This window comes from Panthera onca, chromosome D1 (genome assembly GCF_046562875.1).
Source record: "Panthera onca isolate mPanOnc1 chromosome D1, mPanOnc1 haplotype 2, whole genome shotgun sequence".
NCBI lineage: Eukaryota > Metazoa > Chordata > Mammalia > Carnivora > Felidae > Panthera > Panthera onca.
In genome coordinates this window covers 13,520,659-13,547,742 of record NC_138348.1, presented here as the reverse complement: position 1 = coordinate 13,547,742, position 27,084 = coordinate 13,520,659, and the positions used below count along the sequence as shown (strand labels likewise).

General features: G+C 41.5%; 1 protein-coding gene and 1 pseudogene across 1 annotated transcript; one reads left to right on the top strand and one right to left on the bottom strand.

Annotated features, from left to right (window-relative positions):
• Positions 1-397: 397 nt before the first annotated feature.
• On the bottom strand, positions 398-27,084 carry LOC132662550 (olfactory receptor 5G9). The gene is given in 2 exon segments (XM_078434066.2): positions 398-1,357; positions 26,165-27,084. A coding segment is annotated over 1 exon segment (945 nt). The 5' UTR covers positions 1,343-1,357; positions 26,165-27,084.
• On the top strand, positions 12,774-25,778 carry LOC132660698 (olfactory receptor 5G3-like; annotated as a pseudogene).

Sequence of the window (27,084 nt, the reverse complement as noted above, 5' to 3'; positions counted from 1 at the left end):
GCTATTTTCAATTCTGTATTTAGAGATAGGGAGCATGCATATCATTCCAATGAATCTCACCTGGCCTGGACATGTATATTGGTTTAACTAGTGCCACACTATTAATAGCTAGATGATTCCAACACTTACTAGATTTTTATCCTATTCCTAATGATGAAATTATTTGAGGAAGCAGAATTACTCTGACTCTGAGTGACTGGGGATTCTTATCATCCACAGGCACACGATTGAAATGGAGCTTTAAAAACAGTTTTTAAAATAAAAGTCATATTGAACGTTTCAAGGATGCCATACTCCAAAGTCTGCACGTTTGTTTAGCATCTTTGGATGATGACCAGGTAGACTAACCATGTCTAGAAGCTTTGCCCTTTATCTATTTTGTATTCCAGACAGGAATTTAACTTCTTATGCAAAACTTCCCCCTGACGATCGTTCTGCACATGGCAGCTTTCACTTCTTTATTTCTCAAGCTGTAGATGAGAGGATTCAACATGGGGATCACTGCTGTGTAGAACACCGACACCACTTTATTGATGTCCAGAGAAAAGATTGCACCTGGCCGCACATAGATAAAGAAGAGAGTCCCATATAAGATGGACACTGCAGTGAGATGGGAGGAGCAGGTGGAAAAGGCTTTGAGCCTCCCATCGCCAGAGCGGATCCTCAGGATGGCAGTAAGGATGTAAAAATAGGAGATTATAATGGTTAGGCTACTGACAACCAGTACAGCTCCAGCCACAATGAAAACCAACAGTTTATTGATCCGGGTGTCAGCACATACCAGAGAAAGAAGGGGGGACATGTCACAAAAGAAATGATTGATAATGTTGGAGCGACAAAAGGGAAGTCAGAAAGCAGCCGTTGTGTGAGTCATGGTGCTCAGGAAGCCAATAGTATAGGGTCCAACCACCAACTGTACACAGAGTCTCTGTGACATGGCGACAGAATACAATAATGGGTTACAGATGGCCACATAGCGGTCATAAGCCATGGACGCCAGGAGAAGGCACTCAATGGCCACAAAGAACCCAAAGAACCATTGCTGCAAGGCACAGCCCAGGAAGGAGATGGCCTTCCTCTCAGTGAAGAAGTCAGTGAGCATCTTGGGACCCACTACTGATGAAAAGCAGATGTCCACAAAAGACAGGTGACTGAGAAAAAAGTACATGGGCATGTGAAGGCGGGGATCTATCTGGATGAGAATAATCATACCCAAGTTTCCTGTGATGGTAACAAGGTAAAAAAGTAGAAATAGCAAGAAAAGGAAGACTTGCATCCGAGGATGATATTTCAAACCTATGAATATAAATTCTGTGATTCTTGTATCGTTCCCATCAGCCATTGGTTGTGTTGTTCTCTAGAGTGAGAAAAACAGAACGTTAATAATGCATACAACTTTAAATTATTTAAAAGCATAACATTATACACAAGAAGAGAAACTACAGGTCCAATTTGGGAGCATTGGTATAAAAAGAGACTAAACTAAAAGCTACCAAGCAAACATAGTAAGGTTCTTACTCTTAACAGCAATATGGTTTAAACATTTTAAAGAAAAAATTAGAACTAAGAATTGGGTCACCATTAGAAAATCTGTAAAATTACTCACCACACTTACATATTAAAAGACAATGCATTATAATTATTTCGAAAGAATTCTTTAAAGAAGCTGATAAAATGTGGCAAGAAAGAAAGAGAGAGAAGAAAGAAAGAAAGAAAGAAAGAAAGAAAGAAAGAGGAAGGAGGAAGGGAGGGAGGAAGGATGGAAGGATGGGAGGGAGGAAGTAAGGAGAAAGAAAAGAAGAGAAAGGAAAGGAAAAGAAAAGAAAGAAAATGAAAGAAAAGGAAAGGAAAGAAAAGAAAAAGAAAGGAAAGGAAAGGAAAGGAAAGGAAAGGAAAAAAAGGAAAGAAAATGAAAGAAAAGAAAAAAAAAAGAAAACAAAGAAAAACTTTCCAAACTGGAAAAAAAAGGAATTACTTGACTTGGTAAAAAGGATCTTCCTCTAGCTTCCAGAGAATATATGTGTGTAAGGTAAGCACTGCGAATATTAATACTATAACCAGAAACTATATATTTTCACAATGTGTGCTATTTAACAGTATAGTGAAGGGTACATCCAAAATACTAAACTATAAAAAAAGAAAGAAGGTGTAAGAATTCTAGAAAACAGAGATAAGAAAATACTGTCACTATTTGCAAGCAAAATAGTCATCCACATAGAAAGTGTAAAATAGTCAACCAATAAAGATAATTTTTTTAGAAAAAAATGAAAGAATTCAAAGTAGCAGAAGATTGGTGTAAAAAAGTCAATAATAATTACCTATGAATTATAATGGAAAAACTTATATTCGTCAATACAAATTGATAAAATAACTGTAAATAAGCCTAACAAAAACCATTCAAGATCCATATGAAGAAAAATATAAATTATTTAACTTTACTGTACAAGGGAAGAACTGCCTAGATCAGTCAAAAAAACACATTTACTGTATTTTTATGTGTTTATTAAGATTCATTTCCTCCTGAGATAGTAAAAATTAGCTTTAACAGGGACAGTAAGACTCTGAGTGGCCATTCTTCAGGTTAGAATAGCACACACAAATATATCAACTATGAAGGGAACAGAAAATGATATTTCTCCCACAGATATGCTGCAGCTGGAAAGTGTCCTAACAACATTTGGGTGGGTGGGGGGGTGGGGAGGTAGTGACAAATACTTTATTGCTCAGTGATAAACTTTACTTTCTGAAAAAACAGACTGTCTACGATTTTTGTCTGAAATCACATCAGCAAGACGAAACACCCCACTCTGGTCTGGAATATCTAAGTCAGTCTGACAGAGCAAAGCAGTCCCAGTCCCCAACACGAGTACAAAACTCCACATGAGGGATGTCTGGATACAACACTCTACACCTAGTTTACCTTTGTAGTTTCCATGGAAACAGGACCCTGTGCTACCTTTGTGGGTCAGACTGTTCTGATGCTGTGATGTTGGCCCCTTTCCACACAGCCTTGCTTTGCTTTGAGCTCATTGCAATTTTCCTTGATTGAAATTTCACCAAAACTCCCCACTTCTCAAAATCCTATAATAGCTCTAGTTTTTTTTTGTTTGTTTGTTTGTGTGTTTAATGAGACATCCATGGTTCTGGTCTCCCTCATTGCAGTGGGTCAAAAGCTGGTTGGATCAGACTACAAACCTGATCCTGGCTGTTTAAGGCTGATGAGGCTAGGACACCTGCCAGGTTATTTGGTAAATTTCATGCAGTTCCAACCAATTGGAAAAGTTAAATTAAAATATAATTTTTAATGAAAAAAATCAGATGTTTAAATTCATGGAGGAGAAAAACGTTCAAAGGAGCAAAGGACATTTCAAAAAAGAAAATCAAAGAAACGGGATGTGCTATTCCAGATATCAACACATAAATAAAGCCATCATGCTTAACCAGTAAGGTATGATTACTAAAATAGGCAGGAGACAGAAAAACCGTAGGCAGACCAAGACGTATATGCCAATTTAGTATGAATAAACACTTTCTTTCAATCAGGAAAGTAAAGATTAATTACAATATTTGGATGGCCATTTCAAAAAATAGATCATATTCAAATTCCACCCACATCATTAAACTGAAAAGAAAAATTCTATTATAAACATACAACAGTCGGGGCACCTGGGTGGCTCAGTCGGTTAAGCGTCCGATTTCGGCTCAGGTCATGATCTCACGGTCCGTGAGTTCGAGCCCCGCGTCGGGCTCTGTGCTGACAGCTCAGAGCCTGGAGCCCATTTCAGATTCTGTGTCTCCCTCTCTCTCTGCCCCTCCCCTGCTCATGCTCTGTCTCTCTCTGTCTCAAAAATAAATAAACGTTAAAAAAATAATAAAAAAAAAACACACACACAACAGTAAAACACTAAAGAATAGCATTATGATTTGTTGTAGGGATGGACTTCTTAAACAGAACATGAAAATCACCTAAAGAAAAGGTTGAAAGCTTCACGGCATAATAATTTTAAGTAAACAAATGCCAACATACACTCTAGGTAAAATTAAGACATACAGACTGGAGAACTACTGAAACATATGTTACAGAAGACTAAAGTCAGATCACACAAAGAGCTACCACAAAGTATCCACTAAGATAGCAAGTATTCATTGTAGTCATTGGCAAAAGATACAGAGAGGTCACTCCCAGTCCCAATAAATATGAAAAGATGTTTAATATCCCTTTAATATCCCCAGTAATCACAGAAACCAAATTGAAACAATAATCATATACTATTTCACCCTTCAAGTTGACAAGATATTAAGAAGTGAGAAAATATACTGAGAAAGCAGGGAGAGAAACTGGTGATCACTGGAGATCACTGGCTTTTGCAGGGGTGGGGCCTCCAGAAGGCAATTTTTTACTATCTCTTGAATTTTTTTTTTTTTGAAAAGTGATTACCTGATGATTCAGAAATTCCATTACTTTTATCTACCCTGAAGAAACACAGAATGGAAAAACAATGATGTCCACTTTACTATTGCTTCAAATGATAAAAAAACGGAATCCACATAAATATTCTCCAAAAAGCATAACAGTAAATAAACTTTGGTATTTCATTCTGGGGAATATTGTAGAGACATTTAAAAATTAAATAATAGATTACCAGAGGGGAGGTGGGCATAGAGCCTGCTTGGGATTTTCTCTCTCTCTCTCTCTCTCTCTCTCTCCTCCTCTGCCCCTCCCTTTCTCAAGGGCATATGCTCTCTCCCTCTCTAAAAAAAAAAAAATAAATCAAAATTAAAATTAAATAAATATATAAGGGGTGCCTGGGTGGGTTAGTTGGTGGAGGGTCCAGCTCTTGATTTTGGCTCAGGTCATGATCTCATGGTTGTGGGATTGAGCCCCACTGCCAGTGCAAAACTCCCTCTCTCTCTGAGCCTCCTACTCTCTCTCTCTCTCAAGAAAAATAAATAAACTTGAAAAGATTGAAAAAGCAAAAGAGTCTGGAAAGACAATGCAGCAAAGGAGTACTCATTACCTCTGAAAAGAGAGGAACAGTGAACTGGTATGTAGGTAGGAAATCAAAGGGGTCCCTAGATTTATCTGCAAGTTTAATATTTTATTACAAGGAGGCAATACACTTGCATTACTTTTGTAATTAAAAACAATCTAGGGGCGCCTCTGTGGCTCATCCGGTTAACTATGCGACTCCTGATTGGCTCAGGTCATGATCTCATGGTTCGTGGGATTGAACCCTGCTTTGGGGCTCAGAGTGGACCTTTCTTTGGATTCTCTTTCTTCTTCTCTCTCTGCCTCTCCCCCCTCGACATAAATAAATAAATAATAATCTAAAGCAAACCCCCCCCCCAAAAAAAGTAATCTAAAGCAATTCCTTAAAGTATTTCAACATTTAAAAAGAAAAAGTGAGAAGAAAAAAAAATAGCTACAATCGATTGGGAGAAAAACAGGCAAGAAATATACAAAGCCTAGGTGCGAGAAAGTGAGTAACAAAAATACAGGCCATGCATTTGAAGTTCGAGATTTCTGAAATTCTGAGAAGCGGAGAGAACTCTAGCCCCAACCTCACCCTTTATAAATAAGAAAACTGAGGCTCCAAGATGTCTGACCCAGGACCACAAAGATGGTGGCAAAGATACAATCAATTTCCACCCTGCGGTTCTAAATCCGTGATTGGCTGTGTGGGACAACACCTTTAAGGTGACAATGGAGAGGGGACAAGGGACAAGCATTTTCAGAGTATGCAAGACTTACAGATTCAGCCCCAGGTGCTCTGCAAATGACAGCCAATTTGACTTCCACCCAAGCTTGGGTAAGAAACATTTTGCTATCTCCATTTTAAAGAGCAAACAATCAGGGGCGCCTGGGTGGCTCAGTTGCTCATTCAGTTAGGCAGTTAGGCATCCAACTGCAGCTCAGGTTATGATTTCACAGTTCGTGAGTTCAAGCCCCTCCTCGGGCTCTGTGCTGACAGCTCAGAGCCTGAAGCCTGCTTGGAATTCCCTCCCCTCCTCAAACTCTGTGTCTCTCCCTCTCAAAAATAAATAAAAATTAAAAAAAAAATGTAAAGAGCAAACAATCAAGGCTGCCAAATGTAGAAGGTGATACCTGAAGGGCAGGTATCTCCAAAGAGTTATCTGCGATTAAGACACTGCCCTATCTGAATACAGAGTATCCACCCTTTCAAAGATGTCACTCTTCCAAGAGGGAAACTCGGATGTCTCAAAGTCTCAACCCAGTCCTACATGTTGTTTGAGGGCTGCAGAATCAGACAAAACGCATATGCAAATTTATCAGTGAAAGAGCTGTTGATTACAAGGAGAGTAAGGAGGTCCCAGGAAATCCTGTAAAGAGTCCAGGTTTGCTCAAGTACAAGCGCTCTCAGACATCTGCACCTGTGCTCCCATTTGTACCCCCTGCTTGGAGCGTGATGCTTATAACGCGCATTCCACACAGATGGCACCACACCTAGAGAGGGTGGCCCTGCCTCTCTCTCCCTGTTCTGGGCAGCCAGTGAATCTGAAGAGGGATTTCACTTGACTATAATCTCTTCGTGCATCTTAGCAAATTTCACATTATTGCATGTTAGGTTTGCTGCAACATTCTAACCAATTATGGTCTGAAAGTGGGTATTTTTCTATGTACTGAAGAAACACATCTTAGATGTCAGTCCTTTTTGTTTTCCCATCAGTCTTTTTATTTTGAGCTTCTTGAAGAGTAAACGGAGGGACAGAGATGGATTTTTAAGAATGCTTTAAACTTACATTCCAAGGAGCTCCTTTCTTCTTCCGAGGATTGAAATTAAAACGGAGCATAAATTGTACTCTTTTTCAGCCTGTGTTCTTTCTTCCCACCTTCATCTGCGCCTCCACACAGAGAAGAGGGCAGACTTTCTTGGAATCACTTGGCTTTATTCTTAAGTTTCCTTCCCAAGGAACTGGTAAGATTCCACTCCAAAGCACATTGTCTTTTCACTTGGTTGGAAGTTTCCAGAATTAGTTACCTCACTTTGTTGTTGTTGTTGTTCTGGAAAAACTTATGTCCCAATACATACCATACCTTGGGAATTTTGTTAAGAGGGAATTAAATTAAAATGTTATTACTATCCTTAAGCTCTAAAAAATCCACTGGGATCCCCTTATTTGCTCTCTGTGCTTGACTTGAGTCAAGTCTTAATTTCTTACCTCCTTCTTCAACAACAACAACAACAACAACAACATCAACAACAAACATTTAATGAGTAAACTTCAGTACGGTGTTGTAACAACTGCTGAGTTTTCCCCCATAAGAAGCACCACGGAATTTCTGCAACTGTTCAGCTAGAGATTGTTACCGTTGAAGATCAGCCCCCAGGACAGCTTACTTGGCACTGTGATATTCCATCTTCCTTTCCTGATACTCATAGGGAACTCACTGAGAATCATAATGTGTGAAGTATCTCCACCATATGCAATGAGAAATTGAGATCGATTTCACCGAAAAATGCAAGCCTGATACTACATTTTTTCAACTTATATTGATGAATAACACACAGAAAAGTGCAAAAGCCTTATGCGTACTGCTCACTGAATTATTGCAATGTGAGCACAGGCATGCAAGCCACCACCCAAGTCAGGAAATAGAACCTCCCCATCCATTTTATATTTGTGAAATTCATCTTTTGTTGAATAAATCTCTAGTTCATGTATTTATGGATGCCCGCATTCCATTCTGTTAGTATTCCACAAATGATTTATCAATTGCTTTGTTGTTGGACATTTGAATTTTTCCCAGTTTTTAGCTTTGTGATTTTTTTTTTCTCCAATGGGCATCCAGTGAATGCCGTGTGTTTTGGTGTTCATGAGCATGCATTTCTCTTGGGGATATACCTGGGAGGGAAATTTCTTTGTTATTGGGCGCGTATATGTTCCTGAGGACCGATAATCAAAGAAGTCTTCCAAAACCCACTGCCTACACTTCCATTAGCAGTGTATGAAAGTGGCTATTAGCCATTTTATGATGGTGTGTGTATAATGGTATCTCATTGTGCCTTTAGCTGCCATTTCTAGAGAGATGCAACAATTCTGCAAGCTTTCCAAGCCATTTCCATAACCACTTTTATGAACTGGCTTTTGAAATGTCTTGCCTGCATTTCATCACTGGATTGTCTTTCTTTAAAAATTACAATAGTTATTGGGGCACCTGGGTGGCTCAGTCGGTTAAGCATCCACCTTCAGCTCAGGTCATGATCTCACAGTTCATGAGTCTGAGCCCCGCGTGGGGCTCTGTGCTGACAGCTCAGAGCCTGGAGCCTGCTTCGGATCCTGTGGCTCCCTCTCTGCTCCTCCTCTGCTCATGCTCTCTCTCTCTCTCTCTCTCTCTCTCTTCCTTTCTCTCTCTGCCCCTCCCTCACTTGCTCTCTCTCTCAAAATAAATAAAGTTGAAAATGAATAAAGAGGGGCGCTGGGTGGCTCAGTCGGTTAAGCGTCCAACTTCAGCTCAGGTCATGATCTCACGGTCTGTGGGTTCGAGCACGGCTTCCGGCTCTGTGCTGACAGCTCGGAGCCTGGAGCCTGCTTCGGATCCTGTGTCTCCCTCTCTCTCTGCCCCTCCCCTCCTCATGCTCTGTCTCTATCTCTCAAAATTAAATAAACTTAAAAAAAAGTTATATAGTTATTCATGTTCTTCAGATATGTCACCTATATGCCTTATAAGTAACAATTTCCCTTGCTGTGGCTTCCAGGTTTATGCTCTTAAGAGTAAAACCTAAGTCTTCATTTTAATATAGTTCAGGAAATCAATATTTTTCTTCATGTTTAGCATTTTTGCAGCCTACTTTTTTTTTTAATTTTCTACTATACATCATGAAGATATTCTCCAATATCTTCTACATCCCCTAATTCTTTGCCTTTCACATTTCAATCTCCAAATATTCTGTAATTAATCTTAACGTGTGTTGTGAGATGGGGGTAAAATTCCACTTTTCTTCCCATCTGGACATCCAATGGATTAAACGCCATTTTTTCTCAATCTTTTCTTTCCCCAATACTTTACTGTGTCACCCTTGTCATAAACGAAGCATCCATATATTAGATCTGTATATTCTTTAACAATAAAGGTATTAGCATGCATTCATTAATATACTTGGACACTCCACTCTGTTCCACTGGGCCATTAGTCTATTCTTGATCCTGCCTTAATTACTATAGTTTTGTTAAGTAGAGGGAGACCTTCCACCTGGCTTGTTTTTTTCTTTTTTTTTTTTTAATGTTTATTTAATTTTGAGACGGAGAGAGACAGAGCATGAACGGGGGAAGAGCAGAGAGAGAGAGGAGACACAGAATCAGAAGCAGGCTTCAGTCTCTGAGCCATCAGCCCAGAGCCCGACGCGGGGCTTGAACTCACCGACGGCGAGATCGTGACCTGAGTTGAAGTCGGACGTTTAACCGACTGAGCCACCCAGGCGCCCATGGCTTGTGTTTTTCAAGATTAAATGAGATATTCTGGGCCCTTTGCATTTCCATATAAACTTCAGAGTCACAGCAATATCTCAGCATGATTTAAGTCTGGATTCACTTTAACATAGCTTCTTCAGTGTTGCAGGACCTACATTGACAGCTTCCTTTCTCATTATAGGAGCATTATAAGATTCCAACAGACTCACTGATTTACGGTTCCCACACAGACCCACAGGCACCCACTTTCTTACAACCCTCCTGACTTTCCCTTCTCACATACCTAAATACTGGAAGTCAAAATCCCATCTGTTCTGCAAGGTATTGCTTAATTATAACCTCATCCAGGAAGCCTTCCTTGATCCATTTCAGACAAAAATACTCACTCTTTTTGAATGTTAACAGTATCTTTTGCCTCTCTTCTGTCACTTTGTGTCATATGTAAGAGATGAATCACTGGGTTCTACTCCTGAAGCCAAGACAAAACTATATGCTATCTAACTTGAATTTAAAGAAAAAAGAAAGAAATGCCACCATATATCGTTCTTTGTTCATGCATGATTCCCCTTCACTAATAAACACTCTAATGGGTCAAGGGTCATATCTTAATGGCTTGAACTGACATCATCAAAAGTCCTACTAAGCATATACCTCTATTTTCTGAGTTGTTGAGAAAAGGAGGATGCTCTTTCCACCGGAAGAACCTTGTAGTCAAGCTAATTTACTCAAAGAGTAATTTGAAATACTGATTTCAAAATGAAAACACACGAAAATTAATGCCAGGTGTTCCTCGGAATCAATGCAAACACTGTTTTCCCAAAGTGCACTGCATGGAGAAGCACAAGCGATTGCTTTGGCGGTTTTACATCAAATTATTTTTAGTTATATCATTTTACAGAACTTACCAGGATTGTCTTCCTAAATAATAACTCTCCACATCATGCTGTTGTTATTTTTGTCTGGAATAAGCAAACACGAACCCAGAGAAATACTGAGGGGGATAAAGAATGGTAAGCCTTGTGCCAATAATGGCCTTCCTCTGACTGTGTGACAAGACCGGAGCTTGGGGGATTCAGAATGCGGTCCAGCAGTACCTGCATCATTTAGAAGATGCCTTGATCTGAAGCGTGTGGTTCAGGCTCCCTGAAGCCTCCAATTCTCCAGCTATAAGATGAAGCAAGTAACTCATACCACAAATGGAAACTGTATTCAATGAAATATTTGCAAAACACATAGCATGGATCCTCAGCAAATGTATCAAAGAGTCTTATTATTAAAGAATATTCTGTACTAATGTGTGCTTTCAAATTATATTAGCATAAAAACAAAAAAAAATAACACAACGGAGGGCCCAGGGGAAAAAATACATACACACACACACACACACACACCACAAATCAACAAGGACAAGCTTCAATGTCAGTTCTTCCCCTTGCAGAATACCGTTCTTCGGGATAGGCTTTTATTTTGAGAATATCGTTGTGGGTGGCAGAATTTCCAAAATGATCCTCTAAAGATCCATAATCTTTGTCCTGATCCCTGGAGTCTCTGCATATGATGAAATACCACTCATATGATTATGTTACACTATGAGACACAGTTAGCCTTCAAAGAGACATGACCCTAGATGAGCCGGTGGGTCCCAAGCTTTCTCCAGCTGAGAGCAGAAGAGTCAGAGAGGCTGGAAATGTGGGAAGGGCTAGATGAGTCACTGCTGGTCTGAAGCTGGAGGGACCGCAGAAGGAAGGCAGGCAGTCCTAAGGAGCTGAGAGAGGCTCCTGGCCGACAGCCCCTGGGGAACCAGGCACCACAGTCCTACAACCACAAGGACTGAATTTTCTCAAACACATCAGTGAGCTTGGAAACAAGTCTTCCCCACAGCCTCCAGAAAGGAGCCAGGCCCTGCCAACATGTTGATTTCAGCTTTGTGAGACCCTGATCAGAGAATCAGACCACCATGGACCCGGAAACGAGGCCCAGGGAAAATGAGAGGCGGTACATTTGTGTGGTTAGGACTTACCAGCTTTGTGGCCATTTGTTATGCAGCAGTAGAAACTGACTACCAGAGCAAGTTCATCTTTAAAATAATGGAAACAGCCGTATTTTACTTGAGTGCATATCTATAATAACAGAGACATCAGAGGTGACAATTCTGGAAAGCACATAGTATGCATCCTCTTACACTGTGGAAGTTCAATCAATGGTATTTGTTATCAGGACTATTCCACAAGTGGAATTATGCTGGTTCTCAAAACAGAATCATTTAAGCATGACTGAGTGCCTCAACTAATATTTAAATAGAAATAAAACACCAACTTAATCTATCCAATCCCTTCTCCTGAGGTATGCTAAATCACTCATGCTAAGCTTAGATTTGATTGAAGAAATTATTACAGAAAAGAATAATAACTATTGAATACTTTGTTGTCAAAGAAAAATTAAATAATATATCAGAGTTTCAGCTGCAAGCAAGAGACTTAGGAAATTCACCAGAAGTATATCAGGTAGATCTGAACATCACCTGGACAAAAACCTGGACAGCTCTGGGTGTCCTGGTAGCAGAGACCGTAGGTCTACTCAGGGGACCATGGTTGACGTGAATGTCCTCCAGCCGTTTATCTGGCATTGTGTCATTCTCCTTACAACTCAATATCCAAGAGAAATAGTTTAACTTGAGGTTGTACGCCTATAACTTGCTGTGGGAAGTCAGTTATAATGCTTCCAAGACTTCTATCTGTAATTGAGATATTATACCTCTAAAATGATATCAGGTACTACTGTAAATATAAATAGAATAAGTTCTTATTCTTATTCTTATTACTATTGCATGCATGCTCCATGTAAAGTCATACATTTATTTATGTGCATGTGTGTGTTATTCAATTCTGATGCATTTTGTCATTTGCATATAAGCCATAATCCGTGGAAAGAAACACAACCAGAGTTGATCGCTGAACCTATGTCTGTCAACATATAATATTCACTGAATAAAAGAATATAGTATTGACCATATATTTGTCATTCGATCAACAACCATACACTGAGCACCTACTATGTGCCAGGCTGGGGCGTCAGGCATAAAGTGATGGCCATGAGCATCCTTCTCTCATGAATATCATCGTCTACAGGGAGAGACACACAATAAGCAAACAAGTAGGTAAATAATATTCAGGTGCTTTTAAGTACCTTGAAAAAAAATAATGCAGAAAAGGTAAGCGGTTGAGATATGGGAGGAGCAGAGAATTATTTTACGTAAAGAGGTCCCGATGGCCTGTTTGATGACATGACATTTGAGCAGAGACTCAAAGGAAGTAAAGACTGACCTGCAACACTGCCCTAGGATGAGGAAACGGAAAATGGAACAGCCACATAAGACCCCAAGAATGACTGAAGAAGTTCCACGGAGGAAGTTTCTGGATGGTGCACACACCACTGAAGGGGACTGTGGCCTGAGCGGTGTGCTCTCCCCTCCCCCCCAAAAAAGCAATCAGATTGTACTACCATGAGGTACCATGACAATCTGCTCAGATTTTTGTATGGTCCTGTTTTCATGGCACAGGAAGGTCTGGGGTGACTGGGGTGAAATAGACCATCATCAATCCAGCATAAAGTGCCCAGAAGATCTTACAAATCTATGCAGCAAAGAGTCCCCTGGTGAAAGATACCTATTTTAATCTATTCTCCAAAGTGATCACTTTTGTCGGCACTCAAAGCCTATAATAAATCACTTTTCCCAAGGCACCTGCGTGGCTCAGTCGGTTAAGCATCTGACTCTTGATTTCCACTCAGATCACGACCTCAGCATTTCTGAGACTGAGCCCTGCGATGGTCTCCACAGTGACAGCAGGGAGTCTGCTTGGGATTCTCTCTCTCCCTCTCTCTCTGTGCCTCCCCTGCTCGCACTCAAACACTGTCTATCTCTCAAAATAAAGAAACTTTAAAAAATAAATAAATAGATCACTTCTCCCCGAAAAAGCATTACATTCCCAAATCCTACATCATATAAAGGAATGAAAAAGGTATCCTGAGGGTCAGGATCAATGAGCTTGCAAACTCTCCTTGTGTGCTAGAATACCCAGAAGCCTCTGTTACTACTGTGTGGGGCCCTTTCTCCTTTTATGATCCAAAGAGTGACCTCTAGACTCCATGGAAAGCCATGTATAAAAACAAATTTTTTCATCTTTCCCAACCTCTATTCTATTTAAAGAGGCTTTCTTTTACTACCCTTGCTAAAATATGCTCCTTTACACCCTCTCTTAATTCCTTCCTTACGTTTGCCACAGAAATCATCATGGATGGATATGGAAACGTTTTTTATTTATTTTTGTTTTTAATTTTTTTAAACATTCATTTATTTTTGAGAGACAGAGCAAGACAGAGCATGAGTGGGGGAGGGGCAGAGAGAGGTGGGTACACAGAATCCAAAGCAGATTCCAGGCTCCGAGCTGTCATCACAGAGCCCAACGTGGGGCTCGAACCCACGAACCGCGAGATCATGACCTGAGCCGAAGTCGGACGCTCAACCGACTGAGCCACCCAGGCGCCCTGGAAATGTTTTTTAATCTTTTTGCTTTTCTTGCCACTATACTAGCCTGTAATCTCCACGTGGACTTTGCCTCTGTCAACGTGAATAGTACCCAGTAAAATGCAGGTGCATAAGAGACATATGTAAAAAATTGCTTAATTATTGACTGTAGTGTTCTTTGACTCCCATTTCCTCTTTATTAAATAGCATTTTGACCACGTCATTACCCAACACAGACACAAAAACTGGGCTAAAGCATAGTGAAAAGCAAGCAAGACAAGCCAAAATATTTTAGGGCCTTAGAAACGACTGACATCTTTCAAAGTCAGGGGACTAAAATAAATGCATTTCAAGGAAACCCTTCAAAGAAAGACAGAGTGTGGCTCTCAGTGAGTCTCAGAGTTGCACCAAAACATGGTTTATCCCGTCATTTCTTAGATTTGTTGCTACAGTCCAGAAAATGAAACACAGAAGTATAGTTGAAAGAATATTGTACCCGAAGAAAATAAAAGTGTGACCCAAGTTACGAGCTCATGGGCACTGATGCCTCATGTGTGCCAGGCTGAACAACCATACGAATAGAATTCACACCCTGCCTATGACACAAAAACCAATAAATCACAATAGCATAACTGATGCTCTTTAATAAAGAATTGCAATGCATTCTGCATTTCACACGCGCAATCATAGAATTATAGTGACAAAATCTCAGTAAGCTACTATATGAGCAGAGAGGATCGTGGATGTGAAAGGCCTTTGTAAATCATCTACTCCAAATACGAAGGTAGTATTAAAGAGTGCTACGGCTACATACTTCCTGAATAATTCACTTTTTTATCATTTTGTTGGTATACAACTGACATATCACATTGTATGTCCAAGGCATACAACATAATTTTATGAATATATATATATACATATATATATATGTATATATATATATATATGTATATATATATATATTCTTGTGAAGAGGCTGAATTTCTTCTATTGGGTCTCACAAACTCTCTTCATCAGCCGATTTGTCTTCTTTGTCATGCTTCTGCCTATTTCATCACACTGAGGGGTAACTTGGGGATACTCACTCTCATACGCATTGATCCTAGACTACACCCCTACTTACTTTTTTCTCAGCTGCTTGTCCTTTGTGGATATTTGTTCCTCTTCCCCCATTGCCCCCAAGGTGCTCTGTGATACCTTCGCAGAGAAAAAAAAGGCGTCTTTTTCACAGCTTCTGCTGCACAGCTGTGGCTCTTTGGTCTTTTTGTAGTAGCTGAATGTTTCCTCCTGGCTCCCATGGCATATGACGGTATTTGGCCATCGGTAAGCCCCTGTTGTAGGCACTCATTGTGTCCCAACAGGTCTGTGTGCCGCTGGTTACAGGGCCTTATGTCATGGCTCTTCTAAGCAGCATGACCCATATGACATTGACTTTTTGCTTGCCCTTCTGTGGTCCAAGTATCATCAATCATTTTCTCTGTGATATTCCCCCTCGGCTTTCTCTTGCATGCACAGACACCTTCTTAATACAGTTTACGTTTTTCTTTGTGGCTGGATCTGTAGGAATCCTCAGTGGCCTGACCATGATGGTCTCCTATGTAGTACCATCGCCTGAACTATAAGATAGTCTTGGAACTGGGCTCCTGCTCTGTTTCTTCCTGCCCGTCCCCATCTCTGCCATCCATCATCACCCTCACTTTTCAAACACCGTCACCAGTGTGGCCTTAATGCATATCTCTAAGCAGGTCACTTTTCTGCTTAAAAGTCTCTCTATCTCCCCATCCAGTCAAGGCCCCAAGAGAAAGCCATGGCTCCAGTCTGCCTTCCAAATCTTTCCTGATTCAGTTCCAACCTACTCTTCCAGGGTCTTCCATCATCCTCCCCTAACACACACTAAACCCTAATAGCACCTGTTTGCTCAGCCTTCCTTGAGCGCGGTTCACTTCTAGAAAAACTCAAATGTAAGTTCCCTCCCTCTGCTGCAGTCTATCCACACTCCAGTCTGCTTGTTCAAGTTCATCCATGCTTACGATTTGAACTCAGAACTTGTTACTCTGTAGGACCTCCCCACATGTCCATGCCCTGTGGCCCTGGTAGGTCCTATCCCTCTTTCCCCCAGGCTTTTGTGTTATCTTTTCCAAAAAGCACCTGCAGTTCTCTTAATTCTAATGTATCCATTCTTCTCCCCAGTAGGCTTGTGAATTCCTGGAAGATGGGAACGCTGTCTTGCTCATGCTTATATTGTTGCCTGGATGTAAATAGTTAAAGAAGCCTGTTAGGTCTCTCAAATGCACCATAGCTAAAGTAGGACCCCTGATTCCACCCCTCCACCCCGCCTCTCTGTCATTACCCTGAGCGGTTCTGTTATTCCCGTCTTCCTCTTCTTGGTAGACAACACTGCCATCCACCCAGTTGTTCAAGCTCCAAACTTGAGTCTCATCCTTGATTCCTCTCCCTCCCTTCCCCCATCCTAATCCAGCCCATCACCAAATGAGCTCTACCTCCAAATCCATTCAAATTTGTCCACTTCCCTTCACCAACCCTGCCCTCCTCTTTCCTGGACTGCTGCAATGAGTCCCGAATGATCTCCTTGCATCTGTTCTTGCTTCCCTGCACTCTGTTCTCCTCTCTGAGACGACAGACAATGTTATTTAAAAATGTGCATCATGGGGTGCCTGGGTGGCTCAGTCAGGTAAGCGCCAGACTTCAGCTCAGGTCATGATCTCATCGTTCGAGAGTTTGAGCCCTGTATCGGGCTCTGTGCTGACAGCTCAGAGCCTGCAGCCTGCTTCAGATTCTGTGTCTCCTTCTCTCTCTCTTCCCCTCCCCTGCCTTCACTCTCTCTATCTCTCTCAAAAATAAATAAACATTAAAAAAAATTTTTTTTCAATGTACATCACTTTATATCACTAACTGACATGAAACCCTTCAAACATCTCCTATCACGTAGAATAATACATAACCTCTTATTCTGGTTTACAGAGCTTTGCACACTTAACCTCTCCAATCACATATCATACTACTCCTCCTGGTGCTCATACCACATCTTCAGCCACAGTGACCTTCTCTTAATATACTAAACTTGTTCCTGCCCCAGGGTCTTTGCACTGCAACCTCTACCCACAATAGTATTCTTCTGATCTTCATATCTTTAATTATAATTTCAAGTTTAGCTTAAGTATGATTTCCTCAATCTGAATGATACTCACCCAACCATTCTATTATATTGTTCTACTTTAAAGTTATTTTTTTTAATTTTTTTTAACGTTTATTTATTATTGAGAGACAGAGAGACAGAGCATGAGCAGGGGAGGGGCCGAGAGATGGAGAGACATAGAATCCAAAGCAGGCACCAGGATCTGAGCTGCCAGCACAGAACCCGACACGGGGCTCCAACTCACAAACCAGGAGATCATGACCTGAGCCCAAGTCGGATGCTCACCCGACTGAGCCACCCACGCGCCCCTGTGTTGTTCTACTTTGCATTCTACTTATCGCTATCTGATTAATTATTGTAGTCACGTTTTACTCTGGCTGTTTCCATTCCACTAGACATAAACTCTATGAGACTAGGGACGTTAGTCTTAGTTATCACTATATCCTTAGAGCCTAGGACAGTGCTTTGCACATGGTAAGAATTTCTTAAACAAATACGAATAATAATATTACTGTTACTATAGTGAATTTTGTATCTATTGTGTACCAGGCTGTTATACGGTGGAAAAAGGGGGGATAATAGTAATAATAATAATAATATTGTTCTTATAGGGCTTGGCACGGATAAGAGATGATTCACATAGAGTGTTTGCTTTGCTGAAGCTCTTACTATCACCTGTTTGCCCAATGTCTGAAGCTTGGCAGGGCTGGACGCAGATATCACTGCCTTTAATGCTGGGCTCTTACCACCCTATGGGAAAACTGGTAATACTCTGATTTATGTCTTGTGACATTAATATCATCTCAGAAGATTTTGTTGTATTAGTGTCCTCATTGTGTCTCTTTTTCATCCTTCTCTTCTAAAACAGTATGTGCCTGTATTTCAAAGGCATCTTATAGCTAGCAGATAGTTGTATTTTGCTGTTTTACTGGCCTGTCAATAATCTGTTTCCTAACTGGAAGTTGTTGGTTGATTTTTTTTAGCTATGTTTTTAAAGTTACTTTCTTAGTGGCTAATTCAAGATTAATACTAACTTAATTTGGGTAAAATGTAATACATTTTCTTCCATGTAACTCCCTATACTTCTCCTCCTTTGTGCTATAATCGTCATATATATGACATTTAGATGTGTTACAATCCAACATCTCAGTGTTGGATTCATTATTAGTTGTTAACGTAATTATTTATTTACATAATTTTATGCCTTTTAAAGAAATTAAAAGAAAAGAGAAAAATATATGTAGACTATTTTTTTATATTTGTCCACGTAGTTACAGTTTTTCATGCTCTTTGTTTTATTATTATTATTATTATTATTATTATTATTATTATTATTTGCAGATGCTAATTCACAGTATGGTGTCCTTTCTTTTCACCCAAAGGACAACCTTTAATATTTCTTGTAAGAAGGATCTGCTAGCAATGAGTTCTCTCAGTCTTTATTTTTCTGGAAATGTCTTTATTTCTCCTTCAATAATGGAAGCTGTTTACAGGATTACATAATTACTGGTCACAGGTTTGTTGTTCTTTTCTTTTAGTATCTTGAATATGTCTTTCCGCTACCTTTTGGCCTCCATTGTTCCTGATGGGAAACCCATCATTAATCAAATTGTTTTTCCTTTGTAAGTGATGAGGTAAATCACTTCTGTTGATTTCAAGACTTTCTCTGTCTCTGGCGTTTGGTCATCTGAGTACGATGTGTTTAGGTGTGAGTACCTTTGTGCTTCTCCTTTTGACATGCCCTGGGGAGTTTGCACACTATTTCCACGAATATTTTTTCGGACCGTTTTTCTCTCTCCTTTCCTCCTGGAATTCCTAACAGGAACTGCCCTGTTACGTTGCTTCGCTACCTGACCCCATGGACGTATAGGCCATATAGAACCTCTATTCTTCCGGAACTTTTCTATTTATGTGCGATTGTATGTATGTGTACAAAATTTCATTTTTTCCCTCCTCAGTGAATGATGTGGCACCATTATAGTATTCTGTACTTTGCCTTTTGTGATTTGTTTTGTTTTTAAGTTTACCTCTTGGACGGCAAACAGGAACGTCCCCGGCCATTCCTCAGACAGAACTTAACCTCCTTTTTCAAACGTGCACTGAGTAGCTATCGTGAGCGAGGCCCACATGCAGTCAGTGCCTGCTATGGACGCATGAAGACAGCTTTCTCTGCAGACATACAAACGACTGCCACGCAAGGCGGATGGTGGCAAGTGGCAGAGGGGGACAGAGAGTGTTCTGGGAAGCACTGGAGAGAGAGACGGAGGGAGGGAGAGAGAAAGAGAGAGAAACGACGTGATTTCTGGCTTGAGACGGGTCAGGAAAGTCCTCATGGTGTTGGTGACATATGAGTTAGATCAGGAATGGAACAGAGGAGAGGTCGGTGGAGAGAACAGGTGGACAGACACAGACAAGGGCCTGGGTGGGGAAGAGAAGCTGGCTTGAGCATCCTGTGTGGATAAGAAACTGGTACAGGAGGCACAGACCAGGTGGCCGTGGGGTTAAGCGCCAGTCCCAGGAAATGAGCAAGGACTGAGGACTTTCCTAAGATTTCTGCTTGTCAGGGGTCTGTTGCAAGATTCAAAGGACTGGATTCATAGATTAGACGTACTTCCCAGAGGAAACCCTCTCATCCTAAGCGCAAATCTCAATCAATTTGTTTGTTGTAGGGGCTTCTGGGTCACTCAGTTGGTTAAGCTGCCGACTTCAGCTCAGGTCATGATCTTGCGGTCTGTGGGTTCGAGCCCCGCGTCGGGCTCTGTGCTGACAGCTCAGAGCCTGGAGCCTGCTTCAGATTCTGTGTCTTCCTCTCTCTCTGCCCCTCCCCTGCTCACTCTCTGTTTCTCTCTCAAAAATAGACCTTAAAAAATTTAAAAAATAAATACATTTGTGGTAGAAACTTCCCTCCCTTTCCTACTACTTTCATTTGGTTCCATTTCCCTCATTTGTTTTTTCTGGTCCCTGTTCCATGATGTCTCCTGCTGTAGGTGAGAGTATGGAAACAGTAAACATCCCCAGCAGAAGACAGGGGCCCTGTGTAATATGCTGTGCATTAAAGGAAAATAATTTTTAAAAAGGGGGGGTTGCTTATAAACTTAAAGAGGATTAGCCCCTTATCACAAAGAATAAGTTCAAACTTCTAAATGGTTTAGAGAAGTAATGCATATAAAGGACTGCCTGAAAGCTAGTCATCTATCATTTTTTAGTAGGCTTCATGTCCAGCACAGGGCTTGAACTCATGACCCTGAGATCAAGACCTGAGCTGAGATCATGAGTCTGATGCTTAACCACCTGAGCTACCCACACGCCCCATCCATCCTGTATATTAAATACATTTTAGATACTGCTAATTTTTAGGTTATCTCCATCGTAAAAAAAAACTTCAAACTATGTTTTCCAAGTGCACAGAGAATTGTTTCTACTGCATTGTACCCTTAAGTCATACTCTTGGTCTTCTAGGAACAGACAAAAAAAGCACTAAAGCTCACATTAGTCTGTTTGCTGAAGGGATTTTGTTAAGGATACCGCATTTGACATTAATCAGTGCCCCCTCAGGAGCTTTTTCCTTCAGGGCTTACTGCCGGGAGAAGTTTTGTTTGCCCTGAAGATCTGATACGTTTTCTTCTCGTGAACATTGAGAATCACGTGACTGATTCCATTTCCCCTTTTTGCTTTGGCAACCAGGAAGCTCAGTGCCAAATTCATTATTTAATTAGTGACTGCAAAGAACCTAAGTGACCTGCATCCTAATGTAGTTCTTTGCTTTTTGCTCTCGAACTGACCTTCTCTAATTTATATTTTCTTTGGTCTAGGTTATTATTTGCACACACGCAGACACACACACATATCACACACACGCAGACACACACAGTTCTTTTAAGGCGTAAGAATGGAGCACGGATAAATGAAACAGGAACCTAATGCACATTAAACTGTCAATTGTTCTTATCTTTCTATATTTGCTTCCAGTTTTAGCCTTACACACACACACACACACACACACACACACACACTTATTTCCACATACTTAAATTCAAATCATCATTAGACACAAGATTAGAACAAGATTTATTTTTTTTTAATGTTTATTTATTTTTGAGAGAGAGAGAGAGTGCAAGTGGGGAGTGTGGCAGAGAGAGAGGGAGACACAGAATCCAAAGCAGGCTCCAGGCTCTGAGCTGTCAGCAGAGAGCCCAATGCAGGGCTCGAACTCATGAACCATGAGATCGTGACCTGGGCTGAAACTGGGTGCTTAAACGAATGAGCCACTCAGGTGCCCCAGAAGTTATTTTTTTAAAGGCACCTGCCTCCCCTCACCGTGTCCTTCTGGAATTCCTACTTCTTTTCCAGCTGGCGATTCTCCTGTCTACATTCAAAGACCACTATTGCAGGCAAACTTACTATCTGCCTATGTGATTCATTTCTGGAAAGTTCTGATCTATTGAGCCATTTCACTTCATCTTTGATCCTACCCCGATGGACCATAGAGTAAATGTGAATTCTTCTTCCATAGTTGGTAGTATTTGAAGTAGGTTATTATATCCCACACGAGATTTTTTTCTTTTTACCACAAACTTCAAGTATTCTGCAAATGATATAGCCATGAGCTCTGTCATTGGTTATCTTGGTCACTTTCTTCCAAACACAATCCTATTCTGTTGATTTCCTTTTTAAAGTAAGTTTAAGAGAATTAAACTCAAAACTCTCAAAGCATCCTTGCCCCTCACTCTAGGTACATATTAGCTCTCTGTGGAGTCAGATTGTAACTCACAACGGACTTCCTGCTAGTCAGAGTCCCTAAACCCTTTCTGCACGTGCCAGAGTAAGTTCTCTTTTCTCCAACCTGTTTTTGGGCAATTAGTCTTTTTGAATGTAAGTGAAAGGTCTTCCATTGCCATCATCAACTTTCACCTTGGTATGTATAAACCATACCTTAGAACTTGGCAAAATTAGTCTAGATTTTTGTCCCATCATCCAAGATATTTGCTCCCCTTCTTGGCTTTTCGCCATTCACAGATTTGATGGTCTGACCTTTACATCACCGCTTGATGCAGGGATAAAAATCTTATGGTGAGCAAAGCCAGGAGCCCTGGTGTGTGTTAGCAGGGACCTTCTTCTAGGCTAACACTGTTCTATTTTTAAGATAGTATTCTGTCTGCACCATTATTTGCCATTAATCTTCAAACTATCATCCAAAATAAAATTTAGTAACCATCTACTGAGGACAAATTATGCGTCAGGCATTGTACTAAAAGATCTTGCATTATTTGAATTTGTTCTTCACTGAATCTCAGAGGCAAAAATGCCAGATAGACAAGGCCAAGACCCTCATGCCTGACTCATGGTTTGCTGGTTTGTGTGGAACCTGAAAAAATTAGGTTCTAACGCTGTTGATAATAAACTTCGTATTTAACTTTTTTTAACCTTTAGTCATATTTTGATAGAGACAGAGTGTGAGTGGGGAGGGGCAGAGAGAGAGGAAGACACAGAATCCGAAGCAGACTCCAGGCTCTGAGCTGTGAGCACCGAGCCCCACGTGGGGCTCGAACTCATGGAGGGTGAAATCGTGACCTGAGCTGAAGTCGGACGCTTAACCGACTGAGCCACCCAGGCGTCCCGATAAATTTAGTATTTAGTACTCAATGCATACTGACACTAAAATGAAATTGGTTGGGGATGCCAAAAATAGTGAACTTTCACCTTCAGCCTTCAGCTATCAGGTTCAGCTGGAAAGAAGAGTGGGATTAAAGATGATATGCATTGCTGGAAAAAAAGCCAGAAAGATTGTCTCAAGAAGGCAAGATGTATTTGAGATTTTACATATTTTTTTCATTTTGGAGAAGACAATCCTCTTCATGACATGCAAGTTAATTTCCCAACGCAGGCTTTTAAAACATTTTAGAGACAGAAATGCATTATCTACACAAATAGGGGATCGCCTTTAAGCTCTCTCTGGCTACTCAGCCAGTTTCTGATGGAGCTGGAATTGGACATTTGTTCTTTTCTCCAACAATGAAGCCCTCATTTCTCCATCTTGCCTGAGAAGCTAATGTGATTGGTTTTGAAAATGCCTTGTTGGAGTCCCAAGGCACCACTTTGTGCTTCATTTTTTTCTTAGGTAGCATGAGGTCACACAGACATTTCCAGAATCAGCGGAGTCTGGGAGTTCACCATTGTCTCTCTTTATGAAGTATTCCATCTGAGTTAATCGACCACTGTTTATTTAGCCATTCCCCTATTGTTGGCCATTTGGGTTCTTTCCAATTGCTAATTATTACAAATGGGCTTTGAGGACTGGTAAGTGCTAGACAGATGTAGGGCTCGCTCATTATTCTTTTGTTATCACACTCCCAGGATGCAGGCATTTTTCTGTCTTCCTGACCTTCTTCCTAATGGCACTCTTATAAAAGCACCAAAGATCTGAAAACACATGCTTTATTAAATCATCCAAGGCTGCACTATTAATTTCTTTTTCTCTTCAAGTTCAATACAGAAGTCTAAAACTTGTAGGTCTGCATCTGTACTTCTTCACGGAGTTGCTAATCAAATCCTAGAGTTTTCCATCCCACCTTTGTTATGCTTCACTTTCAAGTAAATTCATTTCAGTTCCCCAACCCATCCCTCATTTTTTAAAAGTAAAAAGCAAGGATAAATATAAATTAAGTGGCTTAATATTCTAAATGAAATATTTGCCCAGGAAACCAAAATATGAACATATACATATTGAATGAAGATTTACTTTCAAAGATCTCATATGGAATACATATTTACTGTACAAAAGTTGGAAGAATATTTAAAAGTAAGTAAAAGGGAACAAAAAGGTTACATCCCGTTTTCTCAGAGCCCCCACTACTAAGATCTTGGTGGATTCCCTTCTAGTTTTCTTTTCCGCTGCAGAATTTTTTTCTTTGCAGAGCTGTTTTGAAAAGTTTTCAAAGTTTAATTCATTTGAAAGTATCTTTAGGCTGTGTGAAGGTGGAGAGACCATGGGATGGGGTCAGGACCCCTTAGGTGGGGTCATTTCTCAGGGCCAGTTCCGCACTGATCTCATTTTACCTGAGTGACCTTGGGCGAGTCCTATAAACCCCTGCTTCTCAGAATAGGGTGTCTCCCTGAATCCAAATCTCTGGGGAAGGCTGTTACAAAGTTACATTCTTGTATGGCACAACAGACTCAATGAATCACAAACAGAAGTGAGAACTGCTGCCCTATCCTGTCTGGTAGATTTCTTTCTAAATCAAACCGGGTGTGGGGTTTGGGCTGGGTCATCCAGGGTAGGAGTTATCACAGGGCTCCCCTGGATGGGGGGTGAACTTCAGGGATCTGAGAATCCTGGGAACTTGGCTGTAGGTTTTCGTCTTTCCCGTGTATGCATTTTGTGGACACACTGTCTATATAGATTTAAATTTTATAGATTTATCAGAGAGCTCCTTACTCAGCAAGATATCTGAGCCTTCCTTCATTGATCTAAGATCTCTTCCAGAAATCCCCTCTGTCATGGTCTTCTGATGGCTGCGAGAAATACCATGTTGTCCCCGTGAACATCCTCCTTCTTCCACTGTGGCCAGAAAAGGCGTGAGACTCTCCTCTTTCATTAGTTATGTGGCCTCAGGCCAGTTGCACAGCCCCTTGCGATAATTTCCCTCCGGCAGAACTTAGTAGTAGCAATCATATTTTATTGCATACCTGCTATTTTACAGGCACTGCTGTAAGCACTTTTGACCAACTATCTCATTTCAGTCCACATGACGATCCTGTGAAAGAGGCACTCTTATTACCCCTCTTTTAAGAATGAGCAGGCAGGCACAGAGAAGTCAATTAACTTGCCCATGATCACACAGCTAATAGATGGTACAGTTGTGACTCAAAACCACACTGGCTGCTTCTAAATCTATGCTGAGTGCAGCAGTCCCCCCTTATCAGCAGGGGATACGTTCTAGGATCTCCACTGGATGCCTGAGACCTCAGATAATACTTCATCCTGTATATACTCTGTTTTTCCTGCACATACTCGTGTATGATAAGGTTTGATTTGTAAACAAGGCACAGTAAGAGATGAACAATAATCAAATAATAAAATAACACAATTAAAATAACATCTGCATATTGCTATGAGAATAGGGTCTCTAAAAATATCTTCCTTTTACAGTACTCATCCTTCTTCTTGCGATGATATTGGATGATAAAATGCCTACGTGATGAGATGAAGGGAGGTGACTGGTGTAGACGTTCTGACCCAGCGTTAGGTACTACTGACCTTTGGATGATGTGTCAGAGGGATCATCTATTGCACGATCACGGCTGACCACGGATAACTGAAACCATGGGAAGCCAGGCAGTGGTTAAGGGGGGGCACTGTAGTGAGTACTGAGAGCATTAGGACTAATATCACTTCTAATAATGCTATCAGTAATGAATGATACTAAGTAACACTAACAGAACTCGCAATATCACTGCTAATACCACTATCTACAGCAGACTAGAATAGAACTGCAAGCGGGCCCCAGCTGGGGGACCCTGACCAAGGGGCCTCCTCCATTCTTCTGGGAACCTCTGGGAATTTCCACTTCTTCATTGCCCCCTGGGGATGGGAAATGCCGCCTGCCTCCCAGGGCCGCTGGCTCCCGGGCAGAGCACAGCCTGCCACATAATATTACCCGATAGATGTTTTTGTTGTGGTAAAATATATATAACATAGAATGTACCATTTTAACCATATATAAATGCACGGTTCCGTGGCATTAAATCATTCCCATTGTAGTATATCGACTACATAGGTTTTGCTTGTATTTTCTACACTGTGTAGAGTACTCAGCCCAGAATCTGGCACCTTGCAAGTATTCAACCTTCAGCTCGCCCCTCCCCCTCCCGGGCCCCTCCCCTCCCTCAGCCTTTGACAAGTGTCCCATGCCGCGGAGATTTCAGTTAGCATTCTCCGGTGCGGTGAGAGGCAGGATGACAGGTCTCTCCAAGTGATCGTGGGCACATGACTCCATAGCTCTCCGCCTCAGTTTCCTTCTCTGTAAAATGGGGATGAGAGCAGCACCTACCAAAGAGGCTGTCACCTGAGCGAGGCTCTCGGCACAGCTCTAGCCCTGGCAAGCGCTCAGTAAAAGCCGGAGATGACTTTCATTATTTGGGGACCGCATCCTTCCTGGGAAGAGCACGCTGGCAGGGTGCAGAGGAACTGGAGGCTGGCGCTGGCCCCAGACGGCTGCTCGCCCTTGCTCCCTCCAGGCCGCCTTGACGGAAGGCACTCAGGGGAACAAGTGACAGTGGGCGCTCAGGGGAACAAGTGGCAGTGGGCGCTCAGGGGAACAAGTGACAGTGGGCACTCAGGGGAACAAGTGACAGTGGGCGCTCAGGGGAACAACCTCACAGTGTTGTGAGGAGGAGGAGGGAGGCCTTCGGGGCCCACGGAGCGCTTTGTTCCATAAAAAGCTTCGACTCAGGCTGTCATAGTGGCCTCGGATTTCTGTGTCTCTTCAGCTTCTATTTTGAGTGCGGAATTGGCGTGGGAATGTTTTCCTTTATTTCAAGCCCTAAGTAGTTGTTGGGGAACAGCTGTTTTGAAAGATCATCTTTGAGGCACTGAGATGCTGCTACAAAACAAATTTCCTGAACCAGGAAAGGCTCCCCTGTTCCATTTGCTTGGTTTTACTTTTGTCCAGGTCTTTACTCCTGCCGTTGCTTCTTCCCGAATCCTCTTTTTCTACCCTGACTCCTGCACTTGGGCTCCCGTCGAAATCCCCCTGGTTGCCTCGCTGCCACTTCTCCAGTGGAACTTTCTCTGGTTCCCGCAAAGTATCTCCCTGGGTGGGCTTGGCCCTGCCCTCTGACCTGGGTGTGGGTTGGTTCTGAAGCAGTCCCTCCCCACCTGGATCGCGGGTTCTGGAAGACTCGAGGGCCCTGTTTGAGTCATGACCCCTCCCGTGCTGCCATTGAGCAGGAAACTAGTGAACCTTTCTCT